The 19,960-nt window shown below is 38.2% G+C and overlaps 1 protein-coding gene across 5 annotated transcripts in view; it reads left to right on the forward strand.

The window, feature by feature from the left end:
• Window positions 1-19,960, forward strand: part of SEMA5A (semaphorin 5A) — a 318,257-nt gene that overhangs the window by 104,247 nt on the left and 194,050 nt on the right. For all 5 annotated transcript variants that reach the window (XM_042048660.1, XM_042048663.1, XM_042048661.1 and 2 more), the window contains one exon: window positions 14,961-15,060. In XM_042048660.1, the coding sequence (XP_041904594.1) occupies window positions 14,961-15,060 (100 nt within the window). The remainder of the gene's footprint in view (window positions 1-14,960; window positions 15,061-19,960) is intronic.

Below are 19,960 nucleotides of genomic sequence, written 5' to 3' on the forward strand. Positions count from 1 at the left end.
ACTTCATGAATGCCTATAGGAAAATGCTCTCTGTATTTATTGATGTTATTAGTGCTGCTAGACCAACATCGAGTTGAGAAATCAATTTGTAACAGTTAAAATCCCTTTGAGTGCTGCATTAATGCCCTACTCTGTAAAGCCACCTAACAGTATTAGATCCACCAGAGCTAAATACTGTGTGGGATGCTGAACATCAACCAAGGCTTTACAGAGATATCAACACTTTTGTTTTATTTATGACTGATCAAAGCCTTTTTTTTTTTTTTTTTTTTTTTTTTGTAGTTTCTGGTATGCCAAAGTAGCAATGTACTTATTTGATTTGTCTTCCTTTGAGAGGTATGGTAGATGGAGTATAAACTATTAAATAAAACTAATGGGGTGAGAGTCTGGTGTAGTGTATGGATGAACAGCTGCAAAAAAACCTAATAAAAAGACAAAACAGTCCCCAGGAGTTGTCACTGTGAAACATGGAAGAGGAGTATATCTCCTGAAAGAGCTTACTTTCTTTCCCACTGCCTATCAAAAATTGCTCACGTAGGTGATGATTCTGTCAAGCTACCTTGTGTAGAGATGCATATAACTATTTCTAGCACTGATTTTTCCAGCTAAATAGTTTTTAGTTGAAGACTGTGATATATCTTCTGATAGTAAATGGCAAGAATTTAAAGTTGAGAACTTTTACTCAAGTACTTTGTTTGTGGTGGAAGAGGAAAAAGAAGATGCAGTAGCAGGAGATGCACACACTTTGAAAGCATTTTTGACATGATCTAAAAGCTTTCATTTTATGTCTCTCATACACAGTTGCAATAACCATGTTGCAATTTGTTTATCTGCATAATTAATATTAGGACTGCATAATGCACCTTTTTGCTCTCCCAGAATCTATAAATATGAAAGTCTGCTATAGATCAGAAAATGTTGCCACTTCTAAAATTTCTTGTCATAGAGCTTCCTTAAACTAGAATAAGGCACTTTGTGTCTTCCTTGGAAGCTGGAAATTTCCTTTTCTCATAAATTAAAGTTGTTAGGAACTATCACAGAAAACAGATTTATATAATTTATATATATTTATTTATATAAAATAGACCTGCAAGTATTGGAGGGATTGACAGGATCAGCCCAGGAGTGTGCAGTTCAGTGTTTCATGTGGTGAAACTAACTGATGGTGCATGGTCCCTCTATGACATTCCTTTCTCTCTCTCTCTCTAAGGAGGAGACTGCCTCTAGATGTGCAAAAATGTGCTAATCTCTTGAAATGCAGTCTTAATAAAAAAGTTAAAAAAACCCAAAATCTGTCTGCATATGTTATATGCATGTACTAAGAATCCATCAGCTATACTAACTAATTCCAGTAGTTGGAGTCAAGGGGTTATAAATCAAGTGTAACTTAGAACTGGGTGAATGGAAAGAAGGTGCAGGTTACAGAATGGATACACAGAGCTCAGTGTAAGATCCTTGATCTTTACACACGTTTCCATATGTTTACAATATGAAAAGAAAGAAATTATGCTTGAAATAGCATAAGAGTTAAGAGAGAAAAAGGATTTAAATAAGCTACTCATTAAAAATAGTCTTACAATTTTATTTCTATTAAATTTTATTTTATTTGGATATACTTTCGTTTGCATGTAGGTATGAAATGTTAGCTCTGTAAGTGTATTAGGGATTACTGATGGTCTGCTTCTTGGAAAAAAACATTCCCTTATTATAGTAAAGGAATTATAGTGTAGTGTTTAACCTAAACAGTTAGAAAAGGCTGTAAAAACCACATTTGCTCTATGAGACACAATGATGCTTTATAAAGGTTGAACTCTTCTTAAGCAAAAGAACCCAAAGCAAAACAATTGACTGGTGTAATGTTTGTCTAAATATTTCCAGCATTTCATAGTCCACCTGCTCTACAGAGCCTTCGTGGTAGCTCTGTGTGGACCTGACATTTTATTAGATTAAAAAAAAAGAACAATACCAAAAATGAAAACAATCAACAAAAAGAATAAAAGTAGTTACAGTGGCAGCTTGTTTCCCCAGACACACACATTTGCTGAACTTGAAACACCAGACCTGTCAAAACTCAGGTGAAGACTCGTTCTGTAGACAGACCCCATCCTTGAGGTAGAACTGAAGGGGCTGTCACAACTGCTCAGCAGTGTGTGGGTGAGCTGGAAAAAAAATTGACCCAAATCCAGTTTCAGCTGTGAAATTTTAAGTGTTGACTGTCCTGCAGTTTACCTGCATAAAGTTGCTTTTTTAATCAGAAGTAAAGTGCAGTTGTGAACTTGACTTAATTGGTACTGAGAGAACAGCAGAGAACATTTGCTCTGGGGCAAGTCTCATTCTTCTAGGCTCCCATAAAATAATCAGAATTTAAAGTTGTGCTGTCTCAACAAAAAACCATCAATTTACATAATTTTAGAAGCTATATTTAGTGATAATTTAAATACATACTGGGCTGTAACAAAGTTATCTGTTGAATAAACATGCTTAAAAATAGCATGTCTCAATCCATAGAAGAAATGAATTTAAACCCTTCATTTCAGCTTGAGGTTAACCAGAAAAAAAAAAATAGCACAGTTATTTTTGATTCCTTGGTTAGAGAATCCTAAGAAATATATTATTTTAACCTTATTGTCTGACCACCACAGAATTCCCTTACTTGATGTTTGTCTAAGTAATATAGACTCAGTGCATCGCTCTGCTCATTTTGTCCTGTGGTTTGTGTACGGAGTGCATGCACTTAACATATGCCAAGAGGAAATAATATGTGGGCTGAATGAAGAAGGATAAATGGCATATGAACTTGTTTTTGTTTGTACTCTTCTCTTTCCCCTAATCTTGTTGCAAGTTTTCTTTTAAACTCAATAGTAGTCTACTATGCTGTTTAGTTTTTACTTCTTTTTCGTTCTTTTTCCAGTTTTTCATAAATATATTTCAAAGACCTCCTGCCAGAAAGTGCAGTGGGATTCAGGTGTATTGCTTTCCATTCCCTATCACCTTTTGGGTTTTTCCTTAAATGAAGATGATTCATCAGTGAAGAAATGTTGATTGCTAGATACTGCAACTTTGGTTTGTCTAGATGATAGGGCTACGAGATTGATTGTGCTACCTTGCCAAGAACCAGCCCCTCTTAAGGAGAAAAATAATTCCTTGACCAGTTCCACTTTTTTTTTTCAATTGAGTCATGTTTGTCTTTACCTTTGTATAGGAGATTAAGCTCCTGCTATGGAATAGCAACCTTCAACTCTTTACTGTTAAGGAAGAAAATATCTTTAGAGATTGAAGGTTACTATCCCCCTATATTTCCCTAAATCACCCCCTGTCATTGGTGCCCAGTCCCATAAAAATGAGGAAGTGGCAGGGGCTGAATTCTCTAAGGAAGGACTTGCATACCAGCTACTTTTTTCTTTCACCCTGAAAGTGATCATGTTTTTAAGCAAGCATCAATTTAAATTGATTTAGCATCCCAGCCAAGTTCTGGACCTTCATGTAATGCTAATAATTTCCGTAATTTTTGATAAGATAAAATTATCAGTGGCTACAATGGCTAGTGAGCTGTGCAAACATGTCCTATGAGCCTTTCCATGGCTGATTTGTTCCTTATTGCCCTAATGTGGCTGTTTAGAGCATGTGCAGTTCTCTGGTTGTTAACAAAGCAGCAAAATGAGTGAGAGGCTCTTGCTGCATTCTACTAGCTCTACAAAGTGGGCAGATGGAATTAAAATCTGGGGTTTTGGTACTTTTTGTTTTTTTTCTTCTTCTTCAAAAGAGCTGCATTTTTTGCTAAAAGGTTGTAAATCATCCAAACTGGGATCTGTTAAAGAAACAGATCAGCAATCAAGAAATAGAGTTCATAAGCAGATGAAGTTCTGTCATGTTTTTTTTGTGTGTGCTTAAAGCAAGAGGGAGCATAATATTGCTCTGACTTTTTTCTATTTTATTTTTTTTTCCCCACCAGATAGAATTTCAATTTTTTTTCATAAGAAAAGACTGGAGAAAAGGGGGCTCAGGTGTGACCTTATCGTGCTCTACAACTGCCTCAAAGGAAGCTGTAGCCAGATGTGGGCTGATCTCTTTTCCCAAGTAACAAGTGGTGGGACAAGAGGAAATGGCCTCAAGTTGTGTCAGGGAAGGCTTATATTGGATATTAGGAAAAACTTCTTCATTGAAAGCATTGTTGAGTGTTGAGCCAGGTTGCCTAGGGAAGTGGTGGAGTAGCCATCCCTGGATGTATTTGAGACACATGGAGACGTGGCACCCTGGGGAGCTGGTTTAGTGGTGACCCTGGCAGTGCTGGGTTAACAGTTGCTTGATGTCTTAGTGATATTTTCCAACCCAAACCATTCTCTAATTCTAAGTATCCTAGACTACTAGTTCAGAAAATATGTCAACAACTGCAGTTACTGGCCATCTGATCCTGGACAACTTTGTTTTCATACTTGGTAGTGACACAGTTACTGGAAATACTCATTCCAGTGGTCTTCCCTTCCAGATCCTGTGCAGTGTTTTTTATGGGGCCTGTGTTGCAGTCACTTGATGGCACCTTACTGCCTGTCACTGAATGTCACCTTCTGCTGCCTTCTCACTTTGGCTGAGAGATTGGGGAAACCCTGGCCCCTCCTTGGGCCTTGCTTGGAGCTCTAAAATTTCCAGGAAATCTTAAGAGGTGGGGAAGAAAAACATTAGTTAATTTTTTTTTTTTCTTCTTAGTTTCTTAAATAACCTTATCAAGACACTTTCTGTTTATTGCATAGATTGGGTGGAAATAGAGAACCATAGCCAGTGCTTCTTCAAAGTGGGGTTTTTTTTTCACGTGCTTTCTTCCCTGTCTTCCTTCTGTGGCAGTGTTTGCCTGCTGTTGACAAGACTGTTGGACAGTGGGTAGCAGCTGATTTTGTGCAGCTGAGCATGGTAGATGCTACGTGACAATTTGTCATATTCAGGTTGGACCAAACTTTAACTTGTCGTAAGCTTGTCTTTCCATTTCCAGTGCTCACTTCAGACTTTGTTTTGGTGGATTTATCACTCTTTTGTACCATTTCTGAGAATTAGGAGGTGGCCATGTTACAGCCAGCTCTACAGTAAATCAACTAAAGTAGTTGTTAATAGTGACAAAACCCTGGAGTTTAACAGTGCCTTTTAGAACAAAAGTAAGTTCTACAAAGAGAAGTGTTAATAGTAGTGTTGTGGTTCTTCCTTTTCTTTTTCTTGCTTGTTGCTTTCTTTTTTTTTTGGCTTTGGGGCATCTTTTTGTTTTTGTGGTAGGGGAATGGAGGGGGTGGGGAGTATATTCCTCTTTGATCTCCTGGCTCCAAACTCTTGGAAAGATTAGTGTCAGGCTTTGCTCTCCACACCCTTTGTGTTTCAATATGTCTTATTTTGCTGAGTTTTGTGTTTTTTCATGAAATATCATCAGACATGAAAATATTTTATGAGCCCATAAAATTGGGCAGAATTGGTAGGATCGACAAATTTTATTTTGCTGAAACAATGTAAATAAAAAAGTTTAGTATGTTCATATGCCAACATAAGTAAGGATGCATTATTGCAAGATGGTCAATTCTAGAAAAAAGTCTTGCTAATTGAAGCATAGATATTTTCAACAAAAATACCAGGGCATAACTGTCTGTGGGCAGTTGGCTTTATGTTTCTTCTCCCTACAACACATGTATTAAAATTGAGCAGATTTCTTTACAAAACTCTGTCTTGAGACTAAATACTGATTTCCCATAACTATACAACATGATTTCCTTCAAAATGAATTCTTTGGCTGGCTGCCGAAGCCAGCATTTAAGTGTTAAAATGTGAAAGATTAAACCCCTCTGAAGAGAGTGCATGACTAAGGATGTCAAATGTTTTTCGTGGTCAGTCTGTCCCTCCGTCACATTCAGGAAGATTGGCAGCAGCAGCACAGGGGCCACAGCTGGTAACTGTAAGGAGTAGCTGCTCTCCCTGGGAAGAGCATTAGGGCTCTGTGCTGGATGAAGTGTGAAGTCAGTGGTTTTTGACTCTGCTGGTAGCACTGAAACCACTTTTATCTAGGTGGGGGTTCAGTCTTTTTTCCCTTACACTTTCTTATATTTGTATGCAATATGTGTGTTTGAACAATGAAGCATAAACAATTCCAAACTCTTGTTCAGAAAAATAAGAAATAAGTAGGCATTGCAGCAGATGTTCCTGTCTCTTCCCTGAGGGCACAGACAGTCAGAACCCAGATTCCCTTTAATTATCCCAGTAATAGACATATGCACACACATAAGAATGCAGCAATATGTACTTCTAGCTGGGGGAGCTCTGGCAGGGCAAAGAAAACAGGAATGCAGGCTAGATTTTAGACCTTGAAGGTTAGAGTGGATTGTAAAAACAGGTGAGGGACCCAGGGCAGGGCAACTGCTGTGACTGCTTCTACCCTGCCTAGAGAGCAGTAGACAGGTGGCTGGGGCAGCTACTTTGTGCCTACTGAGAGAATCAATGAAAGATGGGAGTAGCTGGGCAGAAGTAAGTAAGTTTACCATAGTCTTAAGAAAGAAATTCAGGTGTTCACAGTTAAAGTCAAGAAACATGAACTGTAGGAAGTATGCTTCATTTTCTCTTTTCCCCATTAATAATAAATTACTTACAGCCCTGCCTCATTACCTCCAAAATTGTTCTGAAGCTGTAATAGCTGTTCATAAAACGAATGTGCAGTAAACAGGTGGTGAACTTTCTGGAAAATATCAAGAGGTTTATGGTCTTGGGATTTGTTTTATTATAAATGATTTAAAGTGGAGGGGAGCGTGAGATGCTAGCAGAGCTTCTAGATAACGCTAAATATAGATATTTATTTCTTGGCTTCTGCAGTTCTCCTTGTATGGAAAAGCAAGCTTCAGGACTGTATTAACTTTTATTGGTTAGTAGAAGGAAGGCAGGTGACTTGTTTATGTGATCTAGAGACCTCCAGAATACTGCATCTTGAAAGGGATCTGTAGTTTTGAGGTTGCTTTGTCTTTTTGTTGGTTCTTTTTCCTTTTTTTTCTTTTTTCCTTCCCCCTTCCCTATAAGCAAAGATGAGCTCTGAACTGCAGATGGAGATCTGACATGTTTTCATGTTTCCAAAGGAGAACCAAATGTAATGTGGTAAGACTTAAAAGTGGAATCTTTTAGTTTGTGGTTGCTGATTTAATCATTCTGGGCAACTTTGTAACTTCATATTTTCCTTTATAGAGGATTGGATTGCATTAAATAACCCTGCCTAAACAAAATTTTTATTTTTTTTCCCTGGCGGGAAGATGAGATGTTTTGTTTTCTTATATCTTCCTGGATGCCTATTTTGGAAACTGTAGAGTTCCTACTGTCTAATCACTAATTGTGATTATCGACATTTAGACATTCTGTGTCACTAATAGACACAGAATGTCTATATTTTTCAATGAATTATTCAGATTAAAACATATTCATAATTTCTATAAGAAATATTTTTAATTTTCAATTTTATTAAAAATAAGGGATTGACTAAACATATAAGCATATTTTCTCATGTCCCAGTTATGATGTCTACATGCTCTGTACACAGCCCTGGTATAAATGAGTTCTGTATTGCAAGTGCAATGTCTTTTTCATTAAAGTGCAATACTGAGTACTGTAACAGCTCCATCTGTCATAATCCTTTCATTTTACAGAAAAGCATAAAACGGTGTCAGGGGATGCTGTTTTCTTGTTGTTGAGCTAGTGCTCTTGTCCTCATATGTTGTGTTCAGCCTGCTTCTGGTGTACTCCATTTAGATTGTTGAAGCCTTCTGGTAGCACAGACCATTAGATCTGTTTACATCCATGGCCCTCCTTAGGCCTGACATATGGATGTTTGTACCTTATCCATGAAAAAGTGGATATGCCAACTATGTTCTAGTAACAGGTGGACCAGGAGTTTTGCTGGAGCATTGAGCTAGGATTGTCTTCTCACTTTTTTTTTCTTCTAGAAAACATTTGTCTCTTTCTGTGAGGTTTAAATGTTAGAGATTTGCTTTTTCCATGTTTGTTTATTTGGCTAAGGTTCTCAATGCATTGTGTATGAAAAATTACAGAAAAAGCACCTTCCTGGTGTCTTTTAATTCATCCTGGTGGTGTATATATGTGCCTGGTACTTTATGCCATGTTAATTGGGTATTTTCTTGCTCCTTCTATGTAACTTCAACTCTGGAACCAAAATGAAGTGCTGGTCCTGCCTTTAGGCTCTACTATTGTAGGATGCATTAATAATTGTTTTGTCTGCCCCTGCAATGCATACTAAAGGAAGACAGCATTAGCAGCCATGTAAAAAGAGTTAATGAATACCCAGAGTGTGGACCCAGGGCTGTAATTGTATTGGGTGTGCCTGGCTTTGCATCCCATAACACCTCTGGATGTACAACCTAGGCAAGGGGCACTCTACAGAATCTCCCTGCGGGATTTTCTCCAGTCCTCTTGTGGAATAAATCTCCCCAGCGTGGGCAAGCCAGTCACCGTGGGGATGCAGTTCTGCAATGAGCATAAGCAGACTGCATAAGCAGTCAAGGTCGTAAAGCTCAGGAGGTATATGGTCCTGGAAGCAGATCTACCAACATAATGCTGCCTATAGAAAGCATATGTCTGCAATGAAAGCTTTTGGAAAAGCAGCCTGTAATGGGCAAGCCTTCTCTGCTTTGCAGTGAGCTGCTGTCTTCCAAGTGCTTGGCTTCTACCATGGGCCTTATGGAAAAAGAGCAGGACAGATGTTTGTGCTTAGATTTAGAAATTAGTATAGATAGCATATTGGTTTTGCTGGAGTATTGTAACCCCTAGAATGAATCTTTTCTGTAAGAGATATCAAAAAAATATTTGCTGTGTTAATTATTGTTGTTAGATGAGGGGTGTTTTTTTTGTTTTTTTATGATTTCTTGGTCATATCTTTGATTTTCTCTCTCAAAAGAAAAAGAAATTTTAATGATTTCATGGTTGATGCGTCCAACAGGAATAAACCCATTGGGAAAAGTCTGCGCTGGCCTGTTTAGCAACAGAGCTGAGCTAAGGCTAGCATAGTAATTTGGTTCAAAGTAAATAAAAATAAAGCATGACTTTACAAGTATGTAAAGACTTTATGAGTAGATAAAGAATAACGTGCATTTGCATGGGTTTACACACTTTGTACCAGTAACAGAACCACCATAGCTGTAGTGGAGCTTCACAGCAGCCTGAGGAGTGCACAAAGTAGTTTGTTCAGGTGCAGTGTAGGTTTCTTTCCATTACAATGACAACCACTCAAGTTGTGATGCCTAATCTAGAAGTTTGTTTGCAGCTGTGTTTTCAGAGGCTCGCCTGAGGGAAAAAACCACCTGTATATGATATCTTATATTGTCAATTACATGTTTGTAAGTATAGCTGGTTTCTACCCAGTATTTACTTTTTTTTTTTTACTTATTGATCAAAATTATTTAAAACATGGAGTCATTGCACAGAAATGCTGAGCAACACATGCCTTGAATAAGTTCTAGAAAAATAAGTTATACTTTTGACAAACTACGCTTCAGCCCCTTTCTGATAAGAAGGGGTGTGAATTTTGATTGGTTTCAGAAGTAATACAGCTGTTCTTTTGCTGAACTTTCTCGAGGGAGTCGTCTTTTTTGTTGGAACCTGTGGAATAGTGTTTGCACGTATTTCCTTTCTTCACTTGAGCTGTGGTGCCTTTTTTCCTTTCATCTGCAGTGAGTCAATGACTTACCAGCAAGGGTGTGTTTAGTACATTTCTGTGAGGAGAGAATACAGTGTAAAAGAGGTAAGAGAGACTGGTGATTGGAAGTGTAAGAAAAAAGTGTAGACAAAAGGGAATCATAAAAGATTCTGCAACAGGCTCTGTCATACCATTTTTCTTGCCTATTTTCCCAACATGGAAATTGTTATCCTGAAGTGGTTCGGAGTGAATTTATTATTCACAGATATATTTATAATATAATGGAATTTTAAAATGAGAACTTAACAGTCATGCTGAATTGATACCAATGATGTGCAGAAATGGTTGAAGAAAATCTTGTTTTTCTCAAGTCTTGTTTTAAGATAGAGACTGTGGAGTCTTGATGTCACAGCAGAGCATTTTCAAGTGCTCCTAACTGTGTCCTTCAAGCACAAATGTTGCAAATAAATCCCCAGACAGGACACACTGAACAGGTGGATCTCCTCTTGCCAGCCCTGACACCTTGCTTAATAGATTTCCTCTGGGGTTAATGGGGCTGTCACCAGGGCACCGGGGGTGATGTAACGGAGTCAGTGTGGCATATCCCTAGGGAGACTTCTGACATGTCTTGCTGCCTTTGAAGAGGATCGTAGTGTAACTTGAGTATCACAGGAAGAGATCTAATTTAGGCTAAAATTATTATACAGCTTCAGGAAGATGGGATTATTGTATCATCCTTAGATTAGATACGTTTAATTATAAAATAACTTCAGCATGCAGAAATATATTCTAATTTTCTTCTGATAAGATTAGTGAATTTGTCGTACTGATGCCACCCAGAGACTTCTGTTAATATTGCAAATCTGCTAGTTTTCAACTGTGGTGTTGTTGTTGTTGTTGCTGTTACTGTGGTGGTATGGTTGTTGTGGTATTATTATTATTATTGCTATTGTTGTTGTTATTTTGCTAACAGTTTCTTCAAGAAGGTGCTACTGTGCATATATTTAACTTTGTGCTCACTATTTTCAAAAAGGACACCATGGCATGAGGTGTCACATACATACACCATAAACACTACTGAAATTTTTAATATCTATGTTAATTTTTAAATGAAATCAGGAGGTCTTTATTGTCTTTTGACTTTGTTATTTGCCAAGTTGTATTATTATTAAAGATCACTTCTGAATTTGGTTCTAAACATACCACTTTATTCCTTGTAAGTAATTTCTCAATTTATTTTACTGTTTACTGTAGCTCTACTTTGAAGTGCTGAATAATGAAACTTAGGTGAGAGAGAACTTTGCAATTTCATTGCAAAGAACTGTAGAGCTCAACCCTTGGCAAGTCCTTGGACAATGTAAACCAAACAAGCCATGGCCTGTTGGGCAGATACTAAATTTAAAGTAAAACAGAGACAGATTTCTGTTCTTTCAGGATTTTTTTTATATGAGTATCTGATGTCCTTCTGCCCAGCTTTGATAGTTACCCTCCTTTGTCTTTAAACCTCTTGAGGAGACTTCCTTGACCTTTCCTTGGAGCTGAGTGGAATTTGGTGTGTTTGCTTTGCTGTAGATTTATGAACCACGACAAACTTTGTTTTATATTAAATCTAAGCTATTAACCCTCACCTCCAAAACCTGAACCCCCCAGGAAAACCCATAACATGTGATTCCCAGCGTGTGAAAGAGAGCTGTAGCTTTCTCAGATTTTTTTTCAATGTCCGTCTTTTAGTTCCATGAGAAAGCGTTTCTTTTTGGAATGTTTTTGAGTTACAAGGCCTGAAGATTTCAGTCCTATAATAGCAATATTTTTTTTTTGTTTGTTGCTGCTAAGGTTAAGTATGTTTTGAATTACTTAAGGGACCTGGTGTGTGTTGGTAATCAGCAGTTGTCATGACTGCATCTATACCGTGATAGTTTTCCCTGGACAGCTTTAAGTCCTAGACCAATTTCTGCAGAATGGCAAACATGCCTATGTAGCTTTAAAGGAAAAACAAATCCAGGCTGAAGGTGTGTTTCAATAAGTGTTTTCAGTGTCAGGTGTAAGAAGAGAGAAGTCAATAAAGGGCGTGGTGTTTTTACTGTAATTCACATGAAGTGAAGGCAGAGGAAAGGGAGGGGAATGCCAGGAAGGGGAGGATTAGGATTGGAAAGGGTAGGGATGTTGCTGTTTGTCACCTGTGACCAACAATGCAGTCAGGTTATGTGTTGGCAGGGCAGCTTAACTGCCTTACACGTTTATTTATTTATTGTGCTGTTGAAGTACACAAAATGTACAGCTATGTTGTTGTGGAAAGCTTGTCATGTTGCATCTGCATGAAAACCATTAATAAATTGAAATTATTGCTTCTTACTACTTTACCCTTACAGTTTAATTGGAAGAAAAATAATTTATAGGCCTTTAATAGCTAATTATGAATTTTTATCTCTAAGGAGATAAGTCATAGCAAAACTAAAAAGTCTTGTTTCACCAATGGATTTTGAGCTAGATTTCAATGTTTTGGTGAAAAGAAGTTTAATTATTCTGTTAATTAGTTACATAAGCTTTTATTTTTGCAGTGTACTTGGGGTTTGGTTTTTTTTTTTGGTAGGCACTGTTTTTTTGTTCATTTTCCCTTACGGAAGTATCATGAAGTTGTAGCTTTATCTCATAAATGCCTATTTCTGTGTGACACATGCTGCCACAGTGACACACAAGAGAGAGTTTCAGAGTGTTTTCTGAAAAAAGAGAGCTCTAGCAGCCATTTGCTCTTCCTGACCTTATTCCCTCAAGCAAGAACACTGCTTAATGCAACAAAGACAGGATAAAATAATTTATATTTTGGAGGGGAATTGGATTTCAGAGAGATTTCTTAGCAAGTCCTCATTCTTTTTCTCTAGTCTGGGCTTGCCTTGCCCTGCCTGTCCCCTGCTCCCTTGCTCCAAACCAGGAAGTGGTCTCAATCACCTGCTTGCTGTACCTTGAAGCTTTTTTGTGTCTTGCTGAGACAGCAGGACAAGTGGAAGAGAATTGAGTCTTTGAATCTCAGTCTTCCCTGTAGTCTTCTGGCACTGCAATACTTCTGTGCACTGAACTGTCCCTGGCCTCCCAGGCTGTGGGGAGCCACTCCTCTCCTCTTCTTTCAGAAGACCCTGGGTCTCACTTTTCCTACCAATATGGAGCTGAGGTAATTCCATTCTCAGCTGCTTGTCTTGTCTCTCTTTCAGAGACTGATGTTTCCACAGTGGGTCAGGCTTTGTTTTTGTTTTGTTTCTCTTTTTTGGTTTGGTTTTTTTTTAAATCATCTTTCTCCAGTAAGTGAGATTCTTCATGATTTACCTCTGGATTTCCTCATCTTCATGTCCTACCTAATTTCTTAACTTTTTAGAACTTTGCAATTGGTTGTTTCATATTAAATGCATGATTGAAAAGTTAAGGTTGCAAAATCAAGTACAAAAAATTTAAGAAACACCTCTTTTATGCTTGCCTGTGTAGTCCTATATATATATTTAAATAAATATAGATAAGTAAGTATATATAAGGCTATACAGGACTGTAATGTATATGAGTGTTTTTCTTCCCTCACAGTCCTGCTGGGTTCTCTGCACAGCATCTGCAGTAATAGCTGATGGTAGCTGTAATCACAGTTATCTAATATGTGGCCACATCCCCTTTCCCTCCCAGTGTTTGAATCCTGGTGTGAACACCTATCCAATGCAGATGGAAATCAACAGTGAATTTAACTGCAAGTACTGCAGAACAAGTACAAACTGGCATTGCGAGCCTGAAATTGCCCAGATGCATACAGGCTGACATTAAAAATGCAGAAGTTACTTTTCTGACATCCAAGTGATTCTACTTCACAGTTCCATCTGTTTTTCCAAAGTATATGATGATACAGCTTCTGCACAGTGCATTTAATGGTTGTCTGCAATGGCTGAACACGTTTTGACACAGAATAACATGTTTCTCCTGGGCCCATGGATAGCTCTCTTGTGCTAAAACTTTAAATTAGGAACAAATCATCCTGAAACAGGCACCAGACATGGATTATTTCAACTGAGACATTTGCAAAAGCAAAAATATGCTCATGAGTGAAGAAGAGAGCTTAGAATGTATGTTGTTAACCTGAGCTGCAGCTGATGATACCAGTATCAAAAATTGCACTTCTGCAGCACCCTCAGGGGGATTGGTTTTGACTCCGTGTTCTAAATGGTCATGACCATGTGCTCGCCTTTGGTCTTTTAATTGACTGTTTCACATGTGTAGTCTTCAAACAGACAGTCCCACCGTCCCACAGCCTATTGTGCTGTACATACATAGCCCTCTTCATCTTTCACTTAAATTCCAGACCACTGCTTTGAGACTACATTAAAAAAAAAAAAAAAACAACTTCAATCAATGTCCTGAGAATTACAGAACTCTAGAGGATGAGGTTTTTGTACAACTGGTCTTTTTTTTAGAGAGCCATTTCTATTGTTACAGCAATTTTATGTATTCTGTGTGTAATTTAAAAGAAGTAAAATTTAAAAAAAAAATCTTGCTCTGTTCCCAAAATACTGTGTTTATTTAGCCAAACTGTTGTGTGTCTAGTTAGTGATATGAATGAAAAAAAGATACACTAGTAATGAAAATATTTAAGGGTTTGATTTGCAACTATTTATGTATATTTAAGTTTGAAAGTAGGAATAAGTTGTATTCTGAATACAAGTAATGCCCCTTGCTGATTTTCAGCAACTCAAATGCTTGTCTGCACTGCTTAATGTAGCACTAAATTGGTCTGAGAAAGGGAGGTGAAAACAACAAGGTTCAATGAATGTCAAGCATTTTTCCTTTTTCATCCCTCATTTCTCAACCTTTTTATTGTGAAAATGATGAAAAGTCAAATTTGCTTGTTTTTCTCATTGTTTTTTTACTTAATCAGATCCTTTTTTAAAGAAAATAAATAACTAAATAGCTAACTAAAAAAACCCTCTAGTCTTCAACTGCTTTTGATGCGTGGAAATTTCATCTACCTTTGCTTGAGTATGTACCAGTGAATTGCAGTTATACTGTGGTGTTTTCTGCTTTACCCGAGGAGGAAAAACAATTCAGGACAAAATATGGATACTTGATTCAAGTGTGTATCAGGTGGCTGCCCTATATATTTTACAGGCCTGTATTATAAATTAAATGGCATGGTGGTGAAAGTCTCCTATGTTTCCTTAGAGGACCATAAGGAGAAAACTTGCAGACCCACACAAAATATCTGCAAATTTAATGGTTCACCTGATGTATTGCACCTATAACATTTATAGTAAAAGCTGTATTTCTTGATTGTTTTTAGAAATTGCCCCTTGGCTACACGTGTTCAAAGCAGAAGATGCTGTGGACTTCTCACAGCTAACATTTGACCCAGGACAAAAAGAGCTTATTGCTGGAGCAAGGTGAGAAATCTATTTTCCTTTTTGTGTTGCACCAGGTTTTGTTCTTTGTTGATAAGCAATATTTAGCCAAATTCCAATATCAGTGTGCTCTTGTGTGACTCCCTTGCCTTCTAGCCCCATTAAAATGAATGTTATGTTTGTTTATTTCTCTTATCCCTGACCAGAGTTAAAAGATGGACTGCCTGCCTGGTCTCAAGGTTGATAACAGCTTACACTATTCTAATTTTTCAGAGGGCTGTCCTGGATACACAGTCTTTGGGTGCATACAGTAGAACAAGCAGGTGCCGGATGACAATGTGACAAAAGTTGCCATTGCATGAAGCATAGGATGATCCCAAATTTGGCTACAATATGGCTCTTTGTGTTGGGATGTTTCTAATAATTATTCACTACAACGCCGGGAGTGATCTGCTCAAGACTGCAGAATTAGTGGTAAAGTTGGTGATAGTCACTGTTTGCACAGCAGGAGAGCGCTCTGCAAGCTGTGATCAACAGTGACACTGTCGTAGATGTCAACATTGAAGCAGTGGCAGTTCTTGAGTACTACTTTTTCTTCTCTCAGCATATGAGGTTTAGTAAAACAACATGGCTGGCCAAAAAAATTTTAATCATCTAAAGTTATTATTCACACCTGCCTTCTGAATGTATTTTACTTTTGAGTTAACAAAGTTCCAGTCACTTCACTTACCTGTTAGGTTTAGCACTGGAATATATTTCTGTTTCCCAGTTTGCTCCTTAGCTGAAAATGAGATTCAAAATGCAGAGTCATAAAATGCACTGCAAGAAAACTTTTTTCCGTGGGCCAGTGGAAGTTGCTTATCTACAGGGGAAAACTTTCTGAGTGTGGAAATAGGTGTGTGTGTGTGTGTATATATGTATTTTTATATCTTTGGGCCACATGAAGTGGTCTATTCTGTGTCCTCGTGTTGATTTTTCAATTCTGTAAGCTACCAAATGAAACGAGGTGTGAGGTTATCAACTGGTGCTACTCCATAAGGACTGTCACCATAGGTTGTCTGAGCCTCTCCCCAGACCCATGGAAATGTGTGTTGGATCAGTGCACTCTGTACAGATATCCCAATAGCTGTTCCAAAAAGAATATTTTTCCCTTTTTCCCTCCTTCCTCTCTCTTTTTTTTTTTTTTTCCCTCTCCATACTGTTAGTCTGGGGTTCAAATCTGACCAGAAGTTAAGCTCATTTAAACTGGTGCTTTTGATGAAGCCTTTTGAATCACTGTGGGATAAGCTTTGTATGATTTTGTTGAATAAGCAGTGACCACAAAAAATTGTCAGCTGTTAATTCTGCTTTTTACAAAAGATCCCATTCATCAGAAGATTTCTTTTTACTATAAGTTTATGCTGCTTCAGAGCTTTATATCTCTTGTTCTGACTAAAATTGGAAAATTAAAAACATTCCGGGTTATTAAAATTACAACAGAAAATTTGTTTTACACAGTTCAGTATAGTTGTCTGTTATTTGTTCATAGAAGTTATTAGATTTTCCCTTTCTTTGTTCTGCATTTCAATTCTAAATTTTAAACTTTCCAGTGTTGTTGTGTTTGGCCATGGAGATCTTACTTCAGAATAACTAAACTTGTCAGCAGATTTCTCTAATTGTATATATTACTGATAGCAGTATGTCCTTTTCACTACACAGCTTTCTGTTCTTTAAGCAGAAGGGCCATCTGAACAGAGCATTAAAATTACCATACTTGTGCTATGGCTTGTGGACAAAATTTTAGTACAAGTTTCTTGAACATCTGCCTCACTGGATTCACATATTCAAAGAGCCATTTGAAGAATTAATTTTCTGTCCTAAGCAACAACTGTGCTCTCGTAAAGACAGTGAAGAGAATGCACTGTTAATTGGTTCTTCCTGTAGTATCTTTTGATACTAGGTTATTTCTCTTAGAATATTTCAATTTTTTTATTATTGTCTTCTTGTACTAACACTTCAGTACTGAAAAACTAATTAGCATGTGTTAGTCATGATTTCAGTAAGATCTGAACAGTGAAAAGTTCCCGTTCAGTTGTGAAAATTACCATTTGTAGCCTTCTAGCATGGATTTCTCTTTGCTATCCAGTCACTGGTAGAGACAGAAAATGGGAAATGGGGCACATGACAAAGGTACAAATAAACTTATAATACTCTAATTACTCTTCTATTACTCTACTTATATTACACTGCCAAGAGAAGTACTCTCATGATTTACTTGTCCAGCATCCACACAAAAACAGTGTACTGGGCTTGCATGGCAAGCCTCTGGTATGGAAGGGAGCTACTGGGGTGGCTTCTGTGAGAAGCTGCTGAGAGCTTCCCTCATGTTCAGCAGAGCCAATGCCAGCTGGCTCCAAGACAGATGTGCTCCTGGTCAAGGCTGAGCCCATCAGCAGTGGTGATGCCTCTGTGATAACATATTTAAGAAGGTAGAAAAGTTACTGAGCACAAATAGTTATGTCCACAGAAGAGAGGAGTGAAAAACTGAGAGAAACAGCCTTGCAGACACAAAGCTCAGTGGAGAAGAAAGGGGAGGAGATGCTCCAGGCTCCGGAGCTCAAATTCTCCTGCAGCCTGGGGTACAGACCATGGTGAAGCAGCTGTCCCCCTGCAGCCTGCGGAGATCCATGGGTATGCAGAGATCCACCTGCAGCCCACGGAGGAGACACACTGGAGCAGGGGGATGCCCAAAGGAGGCTGCGACCCTGTGGGGGAACCAGCAGTCTGTTCCCAAGGGACTGCACCCTGTGGAATGCATCCATTCTGGAGCAGTCTGTGAAGAGCTGTAGACTGTGGGAAGGATCCATGTCGGAAAAGGAGGACTGGAGGACTGTTTTTCATGGGAGGGGACCCCATGCTGGAACAGGGGAAGGACTGCTCTTCCTGAGGTGGAATAATGGCTGAAACAACATGTGATGAACTGACTATAACCCCCATTTCCCTGTCTCCCTGTGCCGCTGGCAGGGAGGAGGTAAAGAGCCAGGAACGAAGTTAAGCCTGGGAAGGAGGGAGGAATGGGGCTAAGGTGTTTTTAAGATTTCTTTTACTTCTCTTATCCTACTCTGATCTTGATTGGTAATAAATTTAGTTAATTTCTTTAAGTTGTTTCTATTTTGCCCGTGAAGGTAATCAATGAGTGATCTTTCCCTGTCCTTATGTCAATTCATGAACCTTTTGTTGTATTTTCTTTTCCTGCCCAGTTGAGGAGGGGAGGGATAGAGCAGTTTTGGTGAGTACCTGGTCTTCAACCAGGGTCAGCCCACCCCATCCTTGCACCTTCAGGATTCTGCTTTAGTAATTTGGTGGTATTCTAAGCTAGAGTAATGATTTTCACTGCTAGGAGCTATGTTCTGGCTCAGCTTCTGTTCATAATTGATTTTTTCCACCTCAATGGAGTTTAATGAAGTCTTCTTAAATTCCTCTGTCTTAGAAACCAAACCAAATACTATTGTGAAAGTTTGACACTATTGGAAATTTTTAAACCCCTTTTCCATTATTGATATTCACTGCAGGTGACTCTTTTTCATTTTTGAAGTTCTACAGCCTCTAATGATATTTACAATTTGTCTTATTGAGAGTGGTAGCAAAGATCCCTCCTGGGATCCAGACTGCATTCCTGTTGGGAGTTGCCAATGTCATGCAGCTATGTGGAAAGACAGGTATGATCCTATGATGCCCCAAAAGGTATCTCCTGAAGTGATAGAGAAATTTTGATTTCTTTGCACAAGATTGTTGGGAGACCTTAAATTTTGGTAGTGTGTATTATTCTGTTTATATATGCTTGAGCAACGTTAACTGAAATTAGTTATAAACGTAAGGAAGGACTGCTAAAAGGCAGATGAGAATGAGGTTGGAATTGTAGTGCAGGATAACAAAGACTCTGCATGTGCACAGTGCCTGCCCACAAATCCATCAAAAACATCTAGGGAAGGTAGTAGCAGTGTAAATGGAACAGTAGTGTTGACAGAAAACTAAATAGTGTAAGTTGGCCACAGGTAATTTAGTCAAGAAACAATGAGTTCTGTCACATTTTGCTGAGGCAAAAAAAAAAAGAACAGAAATAATTTTGATATAGAGATCTCTAAAGATATGCAAGGGACTTTATTCCATGGTATTTGCCATAGCAGGCAATAACTGGGAAGGTAATAACTTGTCCTACATTGCTAAGGTTAGTCTTGCTTGTCCAGTTTGGGAAATAAAGGTGGTCTTCTGATGTCCGTGGGCATTCTGTTGCTGTGCAGAAATAGGTGGTTTGTATCTGTTCCCCCTATCCCTAGCCCCAGCTTCCACAGGTTGTCTTCCCCTCCTTGTGAGAAGGTTATCACTGGTTGATAATTTTTTTTTTGTTCTGCAAAACATTCCGGGTATTGAGTTGGTTAAACTGGAGTCTCGTAGCCTTGTTTCAATTTCCTTACAGCATCAGGAGCAATCTGTGAATGGTACGACTCCACCACAAGTGTGTACCTTCACATTAATCATGCAATCCATGCTCCCATGAAACTGTATTTTAAAATTTGCCCCAGGCATTGTTCTTAATGTGGTATGTGACCTGGCAGATAAAAATAAATGAGTTCTATTGCAATCTGAAACCTTCTTGGGAATTCATTTGTTTTCTTAGAAAAAAGCCAACCCATATGGCAGGGCAGAATTTACTTTTATAATTAAGTGGCATCAGTGAAGGATTACTCTCAGGGCATCAGCTCCTCAGTAAGCTCAAGGAAATGAGAGACTGCTTGTTTATCTTATTCTGATAAATTCTAATAAAATATTTGAATATTTCATTTCTCTGTGTGTTACTTGGTGGACTGATTTAGCATGTAATAAAATACTGTAGTGATTTCTGTATTTTGAAATACCAGTGAGCATAAAGATTCATGCATTTCTCCAAGAACAACCTTGCCTT

The sequence above is a fragment of the Corvus kubaryi genome, unplaced genomic scaffold, assembly GCF_017639235.1.
Source record: "Corvus kubaryi isolate FWS band 111438036 unplaced genomic scaffold, C.kubaryi_AGA036_p1.0 68, whole genome shotgun sequence".
Classification (NCBI taxonomy): Eukaryota; Metazoa; Chordata; class Aves; order Passeriformes; family Corvidae; genus Corvus; species Corvus kubaryi.